The sequence below is a fragment of the Melanerpes formicivorus genome, unplaced genomic scaffold (genome assembly GCF_026170545.1).
Source record: "Melanerpes formicivorus ecotype bairdi unplaced genomic scaffold, bMelFor1.0.p_v2 SCAF_82, whole genome shotgun sequence".
Classification (NCBI taxonomy): Eukaryota; Metazoa; Chordata; class Aves; order Piciformes; family Picidae; genus Melanerpes; species Melanerpes formicivorus.
Window position 1 is genome coordinate 763,505 of NW_027142434.1, and position 18,481 is coordinate 781,985.

General features: G+C 60.6%; 1 protein-coding gene across 2 annotated transcripts in view; it reads left to right on the forward strand.

Moving 5' to 3' along the window:
- LGR6 (leucine rich repeat containing G protein-coupled receptor 6) overlaps positions 1–18,481 on the forward strand; it is a 209,049-nt gene that overhangs the window by 180,193 nt on the left and 10,375 nt on the right. For both annotated transcript variants that reach the window (XM_068164663.1, XM_068164662.1), the window contains 4 exons: positions 11,461–11,526; positions 12,828–12,899; positions 14,703–14,774; positions 15,335–15,460. In XM_068164663.1, coding sequence (XP_068020764.1) covers positions 11,461–11,526; positions 12,828–12,899; positions 14,703–14,774; positions 15,335–15,460 — 336 coding nt within the window. The remainder of the gene's footprint in view (positions 1–11,460; positions 11,527–12,827; positions 12,900–14,702; positions 14,775–15,334; positions 15,461–18,481) is intronic.

The window sequence follows — 18,481 nt, forward strand, 5'->3', positions numbered from 1 at the left end:
TGCAGCACTGCTCACACACTGCAGCACTGCTGACACACTGCCACACTGCTCACACACAGCAGCACTGCTGACACACAGCAGCACTGCTCACACACTGCAGCACTGCTCACACACACTGCAGCACTGCTGACACACTGCAGCACTGCTGACACACTGCAGCACTGCTCACACACTGCAGCACTGCTCTCACACAGCAGCACTGCTGACACACACTGCAGCACTGCTCAGACACTGCAGCACTGCTCACACACACTGCAGCACTGCTGACACACTGCAGCACTGCTCACACACACTGCAGCACTGCTCACACACTGCAGCACTGCTCACACACACTGCAGCACTGCTCACACACACTGCAGCACTGCTCACACACAGCAGCACTGCTGACACACACTGCAGCACTGCTCACACACTGCAGCACTGCTCACACACACTGCAGCACTGCTCACACACAGCAGCACTGCTCACACACTGCAGCACTGCTGACACACTGCAGCACTGCTCACACACTGCAGCACTGCTCACACACACTGCAGCACTGCTCACACACTGCAGCACTGCTCACACACACTGCAGCACTGCTCACACACACTGCAGCACTGCTCACACACTGCAGCACTGCTCACACACACTGCAGCACTGCTGACACACTGCAGCACTGCTCACACACTGCAGCACTGCTCACACACTGCAGCACTGCTCACACACACTGCAGCACTGCTCACAAACTGCAGCACTGCTCACACACTGCAGCACTGCTCACACACTGCAGCACTGCTCACACACACTGCAGCACTGCTCACACACTGCAGCACTGCTCACACACACTGCAGCACTGCTCACACACACTGCAGCACTGCTCACAAACTGCAGCACTGCTCACACACTGCAGCACTGCTCACACACTGCAGCACTGCTCACACACTGCAGCACTGCTCACACACACTGCAGCACTGCTCACACACTGCAGCACTGCTCACACACACTGCAGCACTGCTCACACACACAGCAGCACTGCTCACACACTGCAGCACTGCTGACACACTGCAGCACTGCTCACAACCACACACAGCAGCACACTACTCCAGAGCACTCCAAGTCCTATTTAGCCTCTGCTCAGTTCTCTCCAACCTGGGCTTTACCAAAATCTCTTTAGGCCACAACCTTCCCAAAACCTGACCCCTCCTCTCTCTACCCCCATCCCTTTCTCCCCCACCCCCTCTCTCCCCCCCATTCCTGTCTCCCCTCATCCCTCTCTCCCCCCATCCCTCTCTGCCCCATCCCTCTCTGCCCCCATCCCTCTCTCCCCCATCCCTCTCCGCCCCCACCCCTCTCTGCCCCCCATTCCTCTCTGCCCCCATCCCTCTCTGCCCCATCCCTCTCTGCCCCCATCCCTCTCTCCCCCCCATCCCTCTCTGCCCCCATCCCTATCTGCCCCCCATCCCTCTCTGCCCCCCATCCCTCTCTCCCCCCATCCCTCTCTGCCCCCATTCCTCTCTGCCCCCACCCCTCTCTGCCCCCCATTCCTCTCTGCCCCCATCCCTCTCTGCCCCATCCCTCTCTCCCCCCCCATCCCTCTCTCCCCCATCCCTCTCTGCCCCCATCCCTCTCTGCCCCCATCCCTCTCTGCCCCATCCCTCTCTGCCCCCATCCCTCTCTCCCCCCATCCCTCTCTGCCCCCATCCCTCTCTCCCCCCATCCCTCTCTGCCCCCATTCCTCTCTGCCCCCACCCCTCTCTGCCCCCCATCCCTCTCTGCCCCCATCCCTCTCTGCCCCATCCCTCTCTCCCCCCCATCCCTCTCTCCCCCATCCCTCTCTGCCCCCATCCCTCTCTCCCCCCATCCCTCTCTGCCCCCATCCCTCTCTCCCCCCATCCCTCTCTGCCCCCATTCCTCTCTGCCCCCCATCCCTCTCTTCCCCCATCCCTCTCTGCCCTCATCCCTCTCTGCCCCCATCCATCTCTGCCCCCCACCCCTCTCTGCCCCCCATCCCTCTCTGCCCCCTCCCCTCTCTGCCCCCCCACCCCTCTCTGCCCCCCACCCCTCTCTGCCCCCCATCCCTCTCTGCCTTCATCCCTCTCTGCCCCCACCCCTCTCTGCCCCCCATTCCTGTCTGCCCCCATTCCTCTCTTCCCCCCATCCCTCTCTGCCCCCACCCCTGTCTGCCCCCCATCCCTCTCTGCCCCCCACCCCTCTCTGCCCCCACTCCTCTGGGCCTGGATGGCACAGAAGCAATCAGCTTTGCCCAGGCCCCAGCAGGGCAGTGGCTGTGGTTTTCTTGCTGTCAGTAAGGCACTGGCCACTCTCTGCCCCAGCATCCTTGCAGCTAAGCTGAGGCAGAGGGCTCTGGAGGATCAGGGAGTGAGGTGGATGGGACCAGGTTGAAGGAAAGAAGTCAGAGATCTGTGGTCAGTGGACAGAGTCCAGCTGGAGGCCTGTGTCTGGTGGAGTCCCTCAGGGGTCAGTACTGGGACCAGAGCTGTTCAAGGTACTCATCAGTGACCTGGGTGAGGGCACAGAGGGCACTGCCAGCAGGTTTGCCGAGGGAGTGGCTGCCACAGGAGGGCTGTGCTGCCATTCAGGGAGACTTGGACAGGCTGAGAGCTGCGCAGGGAGAAACTGAGTGAAGTTCAACAAGGGCAAGGGGAGAGTCTTGCATCTGGGAAAGAGCTTTTGGAACAGGATGGGTTGGGGACTGAGCTGGTGGAGGGCAGTGAAGGGGAAAAGGACCTGGGGGTGCTGGTGGCCAGAAGGATGCCCCTGAGCCAGCAATGTGCCCTGGTGGCCAAGCAGGCCAAGAGCATCCTGGGGTGCATTTGAAGGGCTGTGGTGAGTAGGTCAGAGAGGTTCTGCTGCCCCTCTGCTCTGCCCTGCTGAGGCCACAGCTGGAGTCTTGTGTCCAGTTCTGGGCCCCTCAGGGAACTGCTTGAGAGAGTCCAGCCCAGAGCCACAGAGCTGCTGCAGGCAGTGGAACATCTCCTGTGAGGAGAGCCTGAGGCAGCTGAGGGCTCTGGAGCTTGGAGAGGAGCCTGAGGGTGACCTCACTGCTGTTGCTAAAGCTGTGCAGGGTGATGCCCAGAGGCTGGGGCCAGGCTCTGCTGGGGGATGCCCAATGCCAGCACCAGGGGCAGTGGTGGAAGCTGAGGCAGAGGAAGTTCTCACTGTGAGGGTGCCAGAGCCTGGAGCAGGCTGCCCAGGGGGGGTGTGGAGATATCCAACCCCACCTGGATGTGTTCCTGGATGCCCTGCCCTGGGTGCCCCTGCTCTGCCAGGGGGTTGGACTGGATGCTCTCCAGAGGTCCCTTCAGGCCCCTGGCACTCTGTGCTGTGTGATGTACACAAGTCTGCAGGTCTAGGGCAGGCAGGACACTTGCCTCTCATCAGTCTTTACACAAGCAAGCTGAAAAGGCAAACAAGTTTGTTCCAGGAAAGCAACAGGAGAGCATTCTTGGGGCAGAGCCTGGGAACGAGAGAAACACAGCAGAATGAAAGAGCACAATTTGTAACTCAGCAGATCACAGCATCTTGGCTCCAGCTGTCCCTGTAGGGAGCATCTCTCCTCCCCAGACATCTGGACCAGTTTAGTGGACGTGTTGCCACCAAAGAGCAGCCTGTGGGGCAGCTCAGGCTGCAGGGTCCTGAGCCTGCTGTTTGTGTTTGCAAGTTATCAGACTACAAACCTCCCCTGCAGAGCCTCCTCGGCAGCCTGGCTCCTCCCTGGGGCAGAGCTGTGCTGGGACAGCTCACCTGGCTCCTCCTTCCTCTCTCACAGTTGGTTTTGCTGACATTAATTGCATGGCTGCAGAGCTTGGAGAGAGGGTCCCTGGGCCTCTGTTTGTGCTTCATTACATCTCCCCTGCCTTTGAAATGCATTGGCCTCCTGTCCCTGCAGGGTCAGTGCTGCCCTGGCTGCTGGCCCCCACCTTGGTAGTTCCCCAGGCTGACATTGTGCCTGTGACACATCCGAACAGAAATGGCACAGCTGCTGGCATGACTCTGCTCCCCCCTGGTCAGATGTTGCCTCTGTAAGAGGCACCACAAGGGTGTGAGGCTGATGGCCATGGGCTGTGCATGGGCACAGAGCAGGGCAGCCTGCTGGGCTTGGCTTGATGTGGACATCAGCCTGGAACCATCCTGCAGCTTCTGTCCAGAGCTTCTGGGGCTCAGGGCACAGATTTATCTTTCCTCCCAAGCAGAAGTAGCTGAAGGTTCCCTGAGCAGACCTGAAGTCCCTTGGTGCCACCAGTACCTTCATCCTGATGTGTCCCCAACACAGCTTCAGCAACTGAGGCTGCTGGGCTGCTACCTCCTGGGCTGCATCAGGTTACCCTTGCCCTGGAGACAGCAGAATTGATCCTGGGGCTGTGTTCTCCTCCTCCATGCTTAGCTCAGGCTCTGTTCTCCTCCTCCATGCTTAGCTCAGGCTGTGTTCTCCTCCTCCATGCTTAGCTCAGGCTGTGTTCTCCTCCTCCATGCTTAGCTCAGGCTCTGTTCTCTTCCTCCATGCTTAGCTCAGGCTCTGTTCTCCTCCTCCATGCTTAGCTCAGGCTGTGTTCTCCTCCTCCATGCTTAGCTCAGGCTCTGTTCTCTTCCTCCATGCTTAGCTCAGGCTCTGTTCTCTTCCTCCATGCTTAGCTCAGGCTCTGTTCTCCTCCTCCATGCTTAGCTCAGGCTCTGTTCTCCTCCTCCATGCTTAGCTCAGGCTGTGTTCTCCTCCTCCATGCTTAGCTCAGGCTGTGTTCTCCTCCTCCATGCTTAGCTCAGGCTCTGTTCTCTTCCTCCATGCTTAGCTCAGGCTCTGTTCTCCTCCTCCATGCTTAGCTCAGGCTGTGTTCTCCTCCTCCATGCTTAGCTCAGGCTCTGTTCTCTTCCTCCATGCTTAGCTCAGGCTCTGTTCTCTTCCTCCATGCTTAGCTCAGGCTGTGTTCTCCTCCTCCATGCTTAGCTCAGGCTCTGTTCTCTTCCTCCATGCTTAGCTCAGGCTGTGTTCTCCTCCTCCATGCTTAGCTCAGGCTGTGTTCTCCTCCTCCATGCTTAGCTCAGGCTGTGTTCTCCTCCTCCATGCTTAGCTCAGGCTGTGTTCTCCTCTTCCATGCTTAGCTCAGGCTGTGTTCTCCTCCTCCATGCTTAGCTCAGGCTGTGTTCTCCTCTTCCATGCTTAGCTCAGGCTGTGTTCTCCTCCTCCATGCTTAGCCCAGGCTGTGTTCTCCTCCTCCATGCTTAGCCCAGGCTGTGTTCTCCTCCTCCATGCTTAGCTCAGGCTCTGTTCTCTTCCTCCATGCTTAGCTCAGGCTGTGTTCTCCTCCTCCATGCTTAGCTCAGGCTGTGTTCTCCTCCTCCATGCTTAGCTCAGGCTGTGTTCTCCTCCTCCATGCTTAGCTCAGGCTGTGTTCTCCTCTTCCATGCTTAGCTCAGGCTGTGTTCTCCTCCTCCATGCTTAGCTCAGGCTGTGTTCTCCTCCTCCATGCTTAGCTCAGGCTGTGTTCTCCTCCTCCATGCTTAGCTCAGGCTGTGTTCTCCTCCTCCATGCTTAGCTCAGGCTGTGTTCTCCTCCTCCATGCTTAGCTCAGGCTCTGTTCTCCTCCTCCATGCTTAGCTCAGGCTCTGTTCTCTTCCTCCATGCTTAGCTCAGGCTGTGTTCTCCTCCTCCATGCTTAGCTCAGGCTGTGTTCTCCTCCTCCATGCTTAGCTCAGGCTGTGTTCTCCTCCTCCATGCTTAGCTCAGGCTGTGTTCTCCTCTTCCATGCTTAGCTCAGGCTGTGTTCTCCTCCTCCATACTTAGCTCAGGCTGTGTTCTCCTCTTCCATGCTTAGCTCAGGCTGTGTTCTCCTCCTCCATGCTTAGCCCAGGCTGTGTTCTCCTCCTCCATGCTTAGCTCAGGCTGTGTTCTCCTCCTCCATGCTTAGCTCAGGCTCTGTTCTCCTCCTCCATGCTTAGCTCAGGCTCTGTTCTCTTCCTCCATGCTTAGCTCAGGCTGTGTTCTCCTCCTCCATGCTTAGCTCAGGCTCTGTTCTCCTCCTCCATGCTTAGCTCAGGCTCTGTTCTCTTCCTCCATGCTTAGCTCAGGCTGTGTTCTCCTCCTCCATGCTTAGCTCAGGCTGTGTTCTCCTCCTCCATGCTTAGCTCAGGCTGTGTTCTCCTCCTCCATGCTTAGCTCAGGCTGTGTTCTCCTCTTCCATGCTTAGCTCAGGCTGTGTTCTCCTCCTCCATACTTAGCTCAGGCTGTGTTCTCCTCTTCCATGCTTAGCTCAGGCTGTGTTCTCCTCTTCCATGCTTAGCTCAGGCTGTGTTCTCCTCCTCCATGCTTAGCTCAGGCTGTGTTCTCCTCCTCCATGCTTAGCTCAGGCTCTGTTCTCCTCCTCCATGCTTAGCTCAGGCTGTGTTCTCCTCCTCCATGCTTAGCTCAGGCTGTGTTCTCCTCCTCCATGCTTAGCTCAGGCTGTGTTCTCCTCCTCCATGCTTAGCTCAGGCTGTATTCTCCTCCTCCATGCTTAGCTCAGGCTGTGTTCTCCTCCTCCATGCTTAGCTCAGGCTGTGTTCTCCTCCTCCATGCTTAGCTGAGGCCTCACCTCTCAAGCCCTCTGGACTGACACAGGGACCAATGTCTGCTGCTCTCCTTCCTCCTCCATCCTGGGTGGGAGGCTCCAGAGCTCCAGAGCCAAGCACAACCATTTGCCTCTTTTTGCTCCCTGCTCCTCTCCACCATGGATGATTGGTGGGAAGGAGGTTGGCAACAGACCTAAATAACTGAAATGATTCATCTGCAGCTTATTGCAGAAAGATGGAAACTCAGTTTGGGAAGTTGGTGGAGAGGCCACATTCAGAACTGCAGCCTGGGGCAAACTTCCCTTCAGCTGCCACAGACCCAGCAGCTGATGCTGGAGCAGAGGAAAAGCAGCTTTGGGAGGGCTGCTCCTCCCCAGCCAACTCCAGCAGTGTAAAACTCACATTAAGCTGTCCCAGGAGAGCTTTTCTTTTGGCTGCCAAAGACTCTGCCCAGGATGCTGCTGTGCCACCAGGCTCAGCAGCTGTGGGGACAGAAGTCTGTTGGGAATTGCTCTCAGGAGGCAGAATGGGGCCAGGGATTTCCCAGCCTGTATTGTCCTGTGCCAAAGCCCTGCCTTGTGCCACAGCCTCTGCCCTTCCCCTGGGGAGCAGCCAAGAAAGGCTAAATGGGGAGCAGGGGATGAGCAGCTGGGGTTGGTGTGGCAGGAGGGATGCAGGCAGCTGGGGTTGGTGTGGCAGGAGGGATGCAGGCAGCTGGGATTGGTGTGGCAGGAGGGATGCAGGCAGCTGGGATTGGTGTGGCAGGAGGGATGCAGGGCAGGAGGGATTGGTGTGGCAGGAGGGATGCAGGGCAGGAGGGATGCAGGGCAGTTGGGATTGGTGTGGCAGGAGGGATGCAGGCAGCTGGGGTGCTGTGGCAGGAGGGATGCAGGCAGCTGGGATTGGTGTGGCAGGAGGGATGCAGGCAGCTGGGATTGGTGTGGCAGGAGGGATGCAGGGCAGTAGGGATTGGTGTGGCAGGAGGGATGCAGGGCAGTAGGGATTGGTGTGGCAGGAGGGATGCAGGCAGCTGGGATTGCTCTGGCAGGAGGGATGCAGGGCAGCTGGGATTGGTGTGGCAGGAGGGATGCAGGCAGCTGGGATTGGTGTGGCAGGAGGGATGCAGGCAGCTGGGATTGGTGTGGCAGGAGGGATGCAGGCAGCTGGGATTGGTGTGGCAGGAGGGATGCAGGCAGCTGGGGTGCTGTGGCAGGAGGGATGCAGGCAGCTGGGATTGGTGTGGCAGGAGGGATGCAGGCAGTTGGGATTGGTGTAGCAGGAGGGATGCAGGCAGCTGGGATTGCTGTGGCAGGAGGGATGCAGGCAGCTGGGATTGGTGTGGCAGGAGGGATGCAGGCAGATGGGATTGGTGTGGCAGGAGGGATGCAGGGCAGCTGGGATTGGTGTGGCAGGAGGGATGCAGGCAGCTGGGATTGGTGTGGCAGGAGGGATGCAGGCAGCTGGGGTGCTGTGGCAGGAGGGATGCAGGCAGCTGGGGTGCTGTGGCAGGAGGGATGCAGGCAGCTGGGGTGCTGTGGCAGGAGGGATGCAGGCAGCTGGGATTGGTGTGGCAGGAGGGATGCAGGCAGCTGGGATTGGTGTGGCAGGAGGGATGCAGGCAGCTGGGATTGGTGTGGCAGGAGGGATGCAGGCAGCTGGGGTGCTGTGGCAGGAGGGATGCAGGCAGCTGGGATTGGTGTGGCAGGAGGGATGCAGGGCAGTAGGGATTGGTGTGGCAGGAGGGATGCAGGCAGCTGGGATTGGTGTGGCAGGAGGGATGCAGGCAGCTGGGATTGCTGTGGCAGGAGGGATGCAGGCAGCTGGGATTGGTGTGGCAGGAGGGATGCAGGCAGCTGGGATTGGTGTGGCAGGAGGGATGCAGGCAGCTGGGATTGCTGTGGCAGGAGGGATGCAGGCAGCTGGGATTGCTGTGGCAGGAGGGATGCAGGCAGATGGGATTGGTGTGGCAGGAGGGATGCAGGCAGCTGGGATTGGTGTGGCAGGAGGGATGCAGGCAGCTGGGATTGCAGTGGCAGGAGGGATGCAGGGCAGCTGGGATTGGTGTGGCAGGAGGGATGCAGGCAGCTGGGGTGGTGTGGCAGGAGGGATGCAGGCAGCTGGGATTGCAGTGGCAGGAGGGATGCAGGGCAGTAGGGATTGGTGTGGCAGGAGGGATGCAGGCAGCTGGGGTGGTGTGGCAGGAGGGATGCAGGCAGCTGGGATTGCTGTGGCAGGAGGGATGCAGGCAGCTGGGATTGCTGTGGCAGGAGGGATGCAGGGCAGCTGGGATTGGTGTGGCAGGAGGGATGCAGGGCAGCTGGGATTGGTGTGGCAGGATGGATGCAGGCAGCTGGGGTGCTGTGGCAGGAGGGATGCAGGCAGCTGGGGTGCTGTGGCAGGAGGGATGCAGGCAGCTGGGATTGGTGTGGCAGGAGGGATGCAGGCAGGTGGGGTGGTGTGGCAGGAGGGATGCAGGCAGCTGGGATTGGTGTGGCAGGAGGGATGCAGGCAGCTGGGATTGGTGTGGCAGGAGGGATGCAGGCAGCTGGGATTGGTGTGGCAGGAGGGATGCAGGCAGCAGGGATTGGTGTGGCAGGAGGGATGCAGGCAGCTGGGGTGCTGTGGCAGGAGGGATGCAGGCAGCTGGGATTGCTGTGGCAGGAGGGATGCAGGCAGCAGGGATTGGTGTGGCAGGAGGGATGCAGGCAGCTGGGGTGCTGTGGCAGGAGGGATGCAGGCAGCTGGGATTGGTGTGGCAGGAGGGATGCAGGCAGCAGGGATTGGTGTGGCAGGAGGGATGCAGGCAGCAGATATTGGTGTGGCAGGAGGGATGCAGGCAGCTGGGATTGGTGTGGCAGGAGGGATGCAGGCAGCTGGGATTGGTGTGGCAGGAGGGATGCAGGCAGCAGGGATTGGTGTGGCAGGAGGGATGCAGGGCAGCTGGGATTGGTGTGGCAGGAGGGATGCAGGGCAGTTGGGATTGGTGTGGCAGGAGGGATGCAGGGCAGCTGGGATTGGTGTGGCAGGAGGGATGCAGGGCAGTTGGGATTGCTCTGGCAGGAGGGATGCAGGCAGCAGGGATTACTGTGGCAGGAGGGATGCAGGGCAGCTGGGATTGCTCTGGCAGGAGGGATGCAGGCAGCAGGGGTTGGTGTGGCAGGAGGGATGCAGGCAGCTGGGATTGCTCTGGCAGGAGGGATGCAGGCAGTAGGGATTGGTGTGGCAGGAGGGATGCAGGCAGCTGGGATTGGTGTGGCAGGAGGGATGCAGGGCAGTAGGGATTGGTGTGGCAGGAGGGATGCAGGCAGCAGGGATTGGTGTGGCAGGAGGGATGCAGGGCAGCTGGGGTGCTGTGGCAGGAGGGATGCAGGCAGCTGGGGTGCTGTGGCAGGAGGGATGCAGGCAGCTGGGATTGGTGTGGCAGGAGGGATGCAGGCAGCAGGGATTGGTGTGGCAGGAGGGATGCAGGCAGCTGGGATTGGTGTGGCAGGAGGGATGCAGGCAGCTGGGATTGGTGTGGCAGGAGGGATGCAGGCAGCTGGGATTGGTGTGGCAGGAGGCATGCAGGCAGCAGGGATTGGTGTGGCAGGAGGGATGCAGGCAGCTGGGGTGCTGTGGCAGGAGGGATGCAGGCAGCTGGGATTGGTGTGGCAGGAGGGATGCAGGCAGTTGGGATTGGTGTGGCAGGAGGGATGCAGGCAGCAGGGATTGGTGTGGCAGGAGGGATGCAGGCAGCTGGGATTGGTGTGGCAGGAGGGATGCAGGGCAGCTGGGACTGGTGTGGCAGGAGGGATGCAGGCAGCTGGGATTGGTGTGGCAGGAGGGGTGCAGGCAGCTGGGGTGCTGTGGCAGGAGGGATGCAGGGCAGCTGGGATTGGTGTGGCAGGAGGGATGCAGGCAGCAGGGATTGGTGTGGCAGGAGGGATGCAGGCAGCTGGGATTGGTGTGGCAGGAGGGATGCAGGCAGCTGGGATTGCTGTGGCAGGAGGGATGCAGGGCAGCTGGGATTGGTGTGGCAGGAGGGATGCAGGCAGCTGGGATTGGTGTGGCAGGAGGGATGCAGGCAGCTGGGGTGGTGTGGCAGGAGGGATGCAGGGCAGCTGGGATTGGTGTGGCAGGAGGGATGCAGGCAGCAGGGATTGGTGTGGCAGGAGGGATGCAGGCAGCTGGGGTGCTGTGGCAGGAGGGATGCAGGCAGCTGGGGTGCTGTGGCAGGAGGGATGCAGGCAGCTGGGATTGGTGTGGCAGGAGGGATGCAGGCAGCTGGGATTGCTGTGGCAGGAGGGATGCAGGCAGCTGGGATTGGTGTGGCAGGAGGGATGCAGGCAGCTGGGATTGGTGTGGCAGGAGGGATGCAGGCAGCTGGGATTGGTGTGGCAGGAGGGATGCAGGGCAGTAGGGATTGGTGTGGCAGGAGGGATGCAGGCAGCTGGGGTGCTGTGGCAGGAGGGATGCAGGGCAGTAGGGATTGGTGTGGCAGGAGGGATGCAGGCAGCTGGGGTGCTGTGGCAGGAGGGATGCAGGGCAGTTGCTGGCTCCTTTCTGGCCCCAACCCTCCAAGGCTGCACATCTGCAGCTCCATCCACAGCAGCTGGCCAGCAGCTCTGGCACACCACAGCATGGCAGAAGCTGGCAGGGATGCATTTCACAGCTGCCTGGGGAGGAAACCTCAGCCCAGCAGCACCAGCAGCTCCTCCAGTCTGCAGCTTGTGCTGGAGGGAGCTGGGCTGGGGCTGGGTGAGGAGTCCTGGCACAAAGCTGCTCGGGGCAAGCACCAGGGGGGTGCAGATTGGAGCTGCCCCTCGCTGGGCTCCTGGGGCCAGGCCCTCTCCCGCAGGGTTTGCTTTCCAAGGGAGGGCTCCGGGGGCTCTCTTCTGACCTCCTAACGTTTCTGTGCTGCTCCTCCCCCGGCAGGGAGCTGTCCCACAACCAAATCGAGGACCTGCCCAGCTTCCAGCGGTGCCAGCGGCTGGAGGAGCTGTGAGTACAGAGATGCCCTCACCCCCACCCTGCTCTGGGGACAGGAACAACTTGGCCAGAGGAGCAACCCCCGGGGACAAAGCTCAGCCCTGGGAATGCTCAGGGCTGTAACTCCCTCTCTGGGCTGCACAGGGTGAGGGCTCCACACTCTGCCCCTCTCAGACACCGGACACAATCACACCCCCAGGCCCTGCAGTTAACTCTCTCAGCTCTTCTCAGGGCTCCCAGCTCCCTGTGGCCCTCCCTTGGCACTGGGCACCCACTGAATGCCCTCTGGCTGCTTGGGGCACCGAGAAGCCAGCAGCAGAGAGGCTCCTGCCCCTCCAGCATGACTGTGGCCAAATGCCTGCTGAGCCAGCACCTGCAGGTCCTGCTGCAAGAGCCTCCCTGAGTCTGAATGCAGGTCAGCAAGCCAAGGAATGCCACAGGGAGCTGCCATGGGTAGAGCCCCAGGCAGTGGCTCTGTCCCCTGGCAGAAGGTCACACCTGGGAACATCACTTCTGTAGGTCTGGCAGCCCCTGATGGGCATTCTGCAGATGTTCAGCATTGATCCAAAACAGGGAAGAGAAGCTGGGGAAGCTGCAAGGCTCCCACCCAGTGCTGCTTGCATCAGCCCTGGCTGGCCCTCGAGGGTTGTGGGGACTGCAGAGCTCAGCCAGCAAACACCCTGTGAGCCCTGACCCTGCTGCCTGCCCTGCCCAGGAGGCTGCTGGCAGGGAGCTGTGCAGGGGCTCAGGCATGTGCTGAAGGCACAGCCGCAGGAGGTGGCTGTTGGGTTCAGCCAGGCCTCAGGGTTTCTCTCCAGGAGAAGCTGCCTGCCCTCAGCCCTCCAACCATCCCCAAGGCAATGGGCAGCACCCTGCAGCCCCTCCTGAGGGCTCACACAGAGCTGCTGCCGACCCAGGGGCTCCAGGCTCTCCTCTTTGGCTCTGGACAAAACAGTTTGCAGGCTTGGGGTGCAGCAGAGGGGGGAAGCAGCACAGCTGTGGAGCTCATGAGGCAGCTTTAGCCACTGCCCAGCAGTGGCACTCGGCTGTGCCATGGTGCCATCAGCAGGAGTGGTTGGCTGTGCCCTGGGGCTGGCTCTGGGCTGCTTTGTTGCTCATCTTCTTTGCCCCTTGAAATCAGAGCAGGTCTCCCAAGCTCCAGGGACAGCTTCCACTGCGACAGTTGGTGCCTGCTGCCAGGGGCAAGGGTCCCTGCTGCCAGGGGCAAGGGTCCCTGCTGCCAGGGGCAAGGGTCCCTGCCCAGTGTCAGTGCTGCCTGCAGCTCTTTTCTCACCCCAGGCTCTGTTTTTCAGGGGGCTGCAGCACAACAGGATCCAGGAGATCAGGGCAGACACCTTCCTGCAGCTGCTGGCCCTGCGCTCCATGTAAGTGTGGGGCAGGGGGGGGACGCCTGAGCCCCCAGCCAGGCTGCTGGGGACTTTCCCAACCCTTCTCCCTCTGCTGGGAAGCTTTGCTGTCTGGCTCCTCTTCTGCTTCCCCTAGAGAGAGCACAGGGCACAAACCTCCCCCCAGGGCACAAACCTTCCCCAGGGCACAAACCCCCCCCCAGGGCACCAAACTTCCCCCAGGGCACCAAACCTCCCCCCAGGGCACCAAACCTCCCCCCAGGACACAAACCTCCCCCCAGGGCACAAACCTCCCCCCAGGGCACCAAACCTCCCCCAGGACACAAACCTCCCCTCAGGGCACAAAGCTTCCCCCAGGGCACCAAACCTCCCCCCAGGACACAAACCTCCCCTCAGGACACAAAGCTTCCCCCAGGGCACAAACCTCCCCCCAGGGCACCAAACCTCCCCCCAGGACACAAACCTCCCCTCAGGGCACAAAGCTTCCCCCAGGGCACAAACCTCCCCCCAGGGCACCAAACCTCCCCCTGGCTCACCTGCTACATGCAGACCCCCCCCTAAGCCCATCAGCTGCTGGCATTGCTGCCCCACATGCAGCCACTCAGCACACTCTGCCCCTCACACATGGCACAGCACAGACAGTGCCAGCTGAGTGCCAGGGGGTTTCTGGCAGGGCCAGACCTGAGCTCCAGCAGCCCTTTCCCTACACAGTGTCCTGGGCCAGGCACTCCTGGACCAGCCCTGCAGAACATCCCAGGTGGTCTGTGGCTGCCTGCCCACAGCTCCCAAGCAGGCTGGGCATCTGCAGGGCACACAGGCATGCAGACAGCACCCAGCTGTGGTGAGCTTGCAGCAGACAGCCCCCAGCAGCACCCCTGGGGGGTGGCTGTGCAGGGCAGGCTTCTCCCTGTGCTGTGTGGGAAGAGACCTCCAGGTGCTGATGGTCTTTAGCTACTGGCAGTGAAGTGAAGCACTCCAAAGCTGTCTCCCGTGGTGCAGCACAGGGCAAATGCCACTGGGGAGGCCACCACTCCTCCAGCTCCCAGGAGTGTGCCCCTGCCCAGCCCAGGCACAGGCAGCTGTGAGTGCTGCTGCCCTGCTGCAGCCATGCAAGCCTGCAGCTGAGAGTGCAGGCTGCAGCCCCTGCCCCTGGGCATGCTGCAGTGGGACACACATCAGGGCAGACACTGCTGGCTCCCCTCAGAGCTGGAGAGATGAACACAGGCAGGGCACTGCTCTGCAGGCAGCCTGGGCACAGAAAATGCCTCCTGGAACACTGCTGTGGCAGAGGGAGCTGAGCCCTCCAGCTCAGGTGGAGGCAGAGCCCATGGAGAAGCCTCCTCAATGCCACCTGCCCAGCACAGGAGGCACTCTAAGGGGCCCTTGGTTCTCCTTCCACACAGCCCCAGTCCTGTCTGCTCCTGCCTGGGACCACCCCAGGGGCTCTCTGGCACTGAGGCACAGCCTCTCTGCTGCACTGATGTCAAATCCTCTGATGCACAGAAATGAGCCCAAGAAGGAAGCTTTGCCTCTGGGCTCAGTGCAGGAGCTGCTGCAAGGCAAACTCACAGAATGCTCTGGGATGGAAGGGACCTCCAGAGGTCATCCAACCCCTGCAGCCAGCAGGGACATCCTCAGCTAGATCAGGTTAGAAACCACACAGAGAGACCCAAACAGATTTGTCTCCAGGGAGCTGCCATGAGCCAGCACTTGCTGCTGAGCAGGGGGCACAGAGCCCACATCTGCTCACACTGAGCCCCCTGCCAGCACCCTCGCTGCCCTGCCCTGCACCCCTCTCACTGGCATCTCCTTGCCTTGCAGAGACCTCAGCTGGAATTCCATCCAGGTCATTCACCCTGAAGCCTTTGTGACCCTGCCCTCCCTCACCAAGCTGTAAGTTGCTGCTCTGGCACGGAGGGCCCTGGGCACCTCAGGCTGACTGCCCAGCTGCTGGCACAGCTGGCATGCAGCTGCCAGGAGGTGCCTGGCTCAGCACTGACCCCAAGGCTCCCTGTCAGTATTAAAGGGCTGATGAAGGTGCAGAAGGATCTGCAAGATGCTCTCCCCCTGAACACTTCCCCCTTCACTTCCCAGAGCTTTCATGCCTGCCTTAGATGCCTCCAGGAGAGCTCAGATGCAGGACCAGGGCAGCAGAAGTCACTGCAGACCATCTCTGCTGGCTCAGGAGTCCTCAGCCCCCTCCCCAAGGCTCTTGAGAGCTGCAGTCACACCTGACCCGTTGTGGTTGGGAGGAGACATGTGGGGCAGACAGACACCGGCCAGGGCTTGCAGCATGGGCATTAGCCCCCAGCCCTCACTCTCCTCAGGGGTCTCAGAGGCCCTGGGCCAGCCCTGCATCTGAGGAGCAGTCCAGGCAGACAGGAAAGCTCTCCCAGCCTCTGCCACCAGCAGCAAAGCCCTGACCATGGTCTCCTCTGCTTCCCCTTCCTCAGGGACCTGACTGATAACCAGCTGGTGACGCTGCCTCTGGGTGGTCTGGGGGGACTGACCCACCTGAAGCTCCAAGGCAACCCAGCCCTGTCTGAGCCCTTCACCAAGGACAGCTTCCCCAGGATGAGGTACTGCTGGTGCTGGCCCTGGCTGCTCAGCACTGCCTGTGTTTGCTTACAGCAGTCAGCCTCCTGCTCCCCTTCTTTACCCCGTGCTCCCCTCCAGCCTCCCAGGCCAAGAGGCTGAGGAAGCCTCCTGTGCTGCTGCCACCTCTCATCTGGCACAGCCTCCCAGGGGCAGGGCTGCTGCTCTGCTGGGCCCAGCGCCCCCAGCCCAGACACACACAAGTGGAGAGCGTGGAGCAGGCCCAGCTCAGGGCTCCCCTCGATGGAAAACATTCCCAGCAGCCAGGCCCAGCTAATGACATCCAGCTTGCCTCCAGTAAACTCTGTTTGTGTGGCCATGTCTTGTCTGCTGAGGATTAATGAGGAGGGAGCAAGGGGAGGCTGCAGGAGGTTGCCAGCAGCACAGTGCTGCAGTGCAGCCTCTGCCTCTCCTGACCCTTCCTTCTGGTGGCTCTCTGGCATGGCTCCCCAGGTGCCCCAAACTCCCCTCAGGTGAAGCCATCTTCTGCTTGGGTCTCCCAGGTAGTGCCCTTGGAGCCCAGGAGGCTTTGGCTGATGTGCAGGTTCCCAGAGCTGGAGCTTCTCAGACTCAGGCACCCAGTGCTGGGCTCCCAGGCCAGGGCCCCAGCTCTGGGGTCACAGCTCAGCTCCAGTGCAGAGGGAGCTCTGCCTTCACTCTGCCTCATCAGTGGAGTCTGCAGGGCTTCCTCCTCTGCCTTTTCTGACTCCCCACCGCTGGGATCTGCTGCCTGGCAGGTTTCCAAGTGCACCCCAGAAGCTTTTGGAGGTCTTGCCACCCCCAGGAGGGCAGAGCAGGCCAAGCTCAGCACTTCCAGGGCATTCCTCCTCTGAGCTCCTTCCACTGACAGACATCTGTGGGGCTGGCTTGGACTGGCACCAGAGACTGAGCCTGCAGGAGTGGTTCCTTGACATCAGCAGCTCCTCAGTGTTGGGGTTGTGCCCTGAGCCTGACTCTTGGGCACATCTCTGGGGGAATCAATGATCTGAGAACAGCTCTCAGCCATCCTGGGAGGGTCTCTCCCTCCCTACCACCTCTCAGTAACAAGGTTTGATTTGGAGCTTACCACAGGAAGCAGCTTTGTATACAGAGCTCCCAGAGCCTGCCAGGGCCTGGCCAGGGAGGTTTGGGAACCTAAACCAAAAGCATATTTGTAGAGTCTAGAGTTACAGCACTCTGATCCTGCCAGGAGACCTTCCCTCCCTGGAAAACCTGCAGCTCCTTTGCCTCCACCAGCAGTCCCTGGCTCCCAGCAGAGCAGCAGCAGCTTCCTGGCTGAGGGCAATGCAGCTGCTGCAGGCTCAGCCAGATGCTGTTCAGCTGCTGTTTGATGAACCTCCTCTCAGCTGCCAGCCCTGGCAGTGCTGCTTTCAAGTAGAAATCAGCCTGATTAAAGTAACCTGCTGCACAGGAGAGACCTGAGACTTCCCTGCCTGAGCTGGGGTCAGCCATGCCCAGCAACCTGGATGCTGGAGGTGCCTCTCTGATCTCCAGCAGCAAGCAAGGGGGACCCTGCCTGTGCTCAAGCCCCTGGGGAGCTCCTCACCTTCAGCAAAAGAAAGGATGTGGAGCAAAAAAGGACCTGGGGCTAAAAAGTGACTTGCTGTGGGCAGGATGCATGGCCAGAGGGCAAGGAGAAGAGGCTCAGGCAGACCAGGCAGAATCACAGGAGGTTAGGGGTTGGAAAGGACCTCCAGAGATCATCCAGTCCCAGCTCCTGCCAGAGCAGGGCACCCAGGGCAGGGCACACAGAACACATCCAGGTGGGGCTTGGAAGTCTCCACACAAGGAGACTCCACAACCTCTCTGGGCAGCCTGCTCCAGGCTCCTGCAGCCTCACACCAAAGAAGCTTCTCCTCATGTTGAGGTGGAACCTCCTGGGTTCCAGCTTGTACCTGCTGTGCCTTGTCCTATTGCTGGGCACCACCACAAGGAGCCTGGCACCTCCATCCTGACCCCCACCCCTCAGACACAGTCATTGATCAGATCTCCTCTCAGCCTTCTCTTCTCCAGACTCGACAGCCCCAGGGCTCTCAGCCTTTCATCACAGCAGAGATGTTCCAGGCCCCCAGTCATCCTCATGGCCTCTGTTGGGCTCTCTCCAGCAGGTCTCTGTCCCTCTTCAACTGGGGAGCCCAGAACTGGACACAGCATTCCAGATGTGGTCTCACCAGGGCAGAGCAGAGGGGGAGCAGAACCTCCCTTGCCTGCTGGCCACACTCTTCTTCATGAACCCCAGGGGCTGTTGGCTCTCTTGGCCACAAGGACACATTGCTGTCCCATGCAGCACTTGCTGTGCACCAGAGCTCCAAGGTCTTTCTCCTTGGAGCTGCTCTCCAGCAGGACAACCCCTGGCCTGCACTGGTGCCTGGTGCTGTTCCTCCCCAGATGCAGGACTTTGCCCTTGTCTTAGATTAACTTCATGAGGTTCCCCTCCTCCCAGCTCTCAGCCTGGCCAGACCTCAGGAATCACAGCACTGAGGTAAAGGAGCTGGGAACTATCCAGGAACTTCAGTGCAGCTTCCACACCTGCTGACTGCCAGCATCCCCTTGAGAGTCAATGTCTTAAGCACTAAGTGCAGACTCCACAGGGTGACTCAGGTCCACACTCTGGCCTGCATGGAGCCCTCCACTTGAACAAAGTCCTGCTGCAGTGTGACCATCATCACCTGGACTCTGGGAGGTGTGGGCTGTGTTACTCCATTCCCCTAATGCCTGCACCTCTCCTGTATGAAGGAACAGCTCAGGCTGTTGGCCCTGTGCCCTCTCTCTGCTCCCTTCTCAGTGCTGCTGTCTCGATGTGGGGCAGGTCTGCTGCCTGCCTTGGCCTTGGCAAGCTCATTTGCAGCTCTGCTGTTCAGCTTGGGGTGGGGGGAAGGCAGGGAGGGGTGGGGGGGACTTGGAGGCCTGGGGCTTTGGCCTGGCTTGGGGGAAGGTTGTGGAAAGCTTTGGCTTATTGAGGGGGACTATGGATTTGTGCCATTTGCATTTCCATTCTTTCCAGG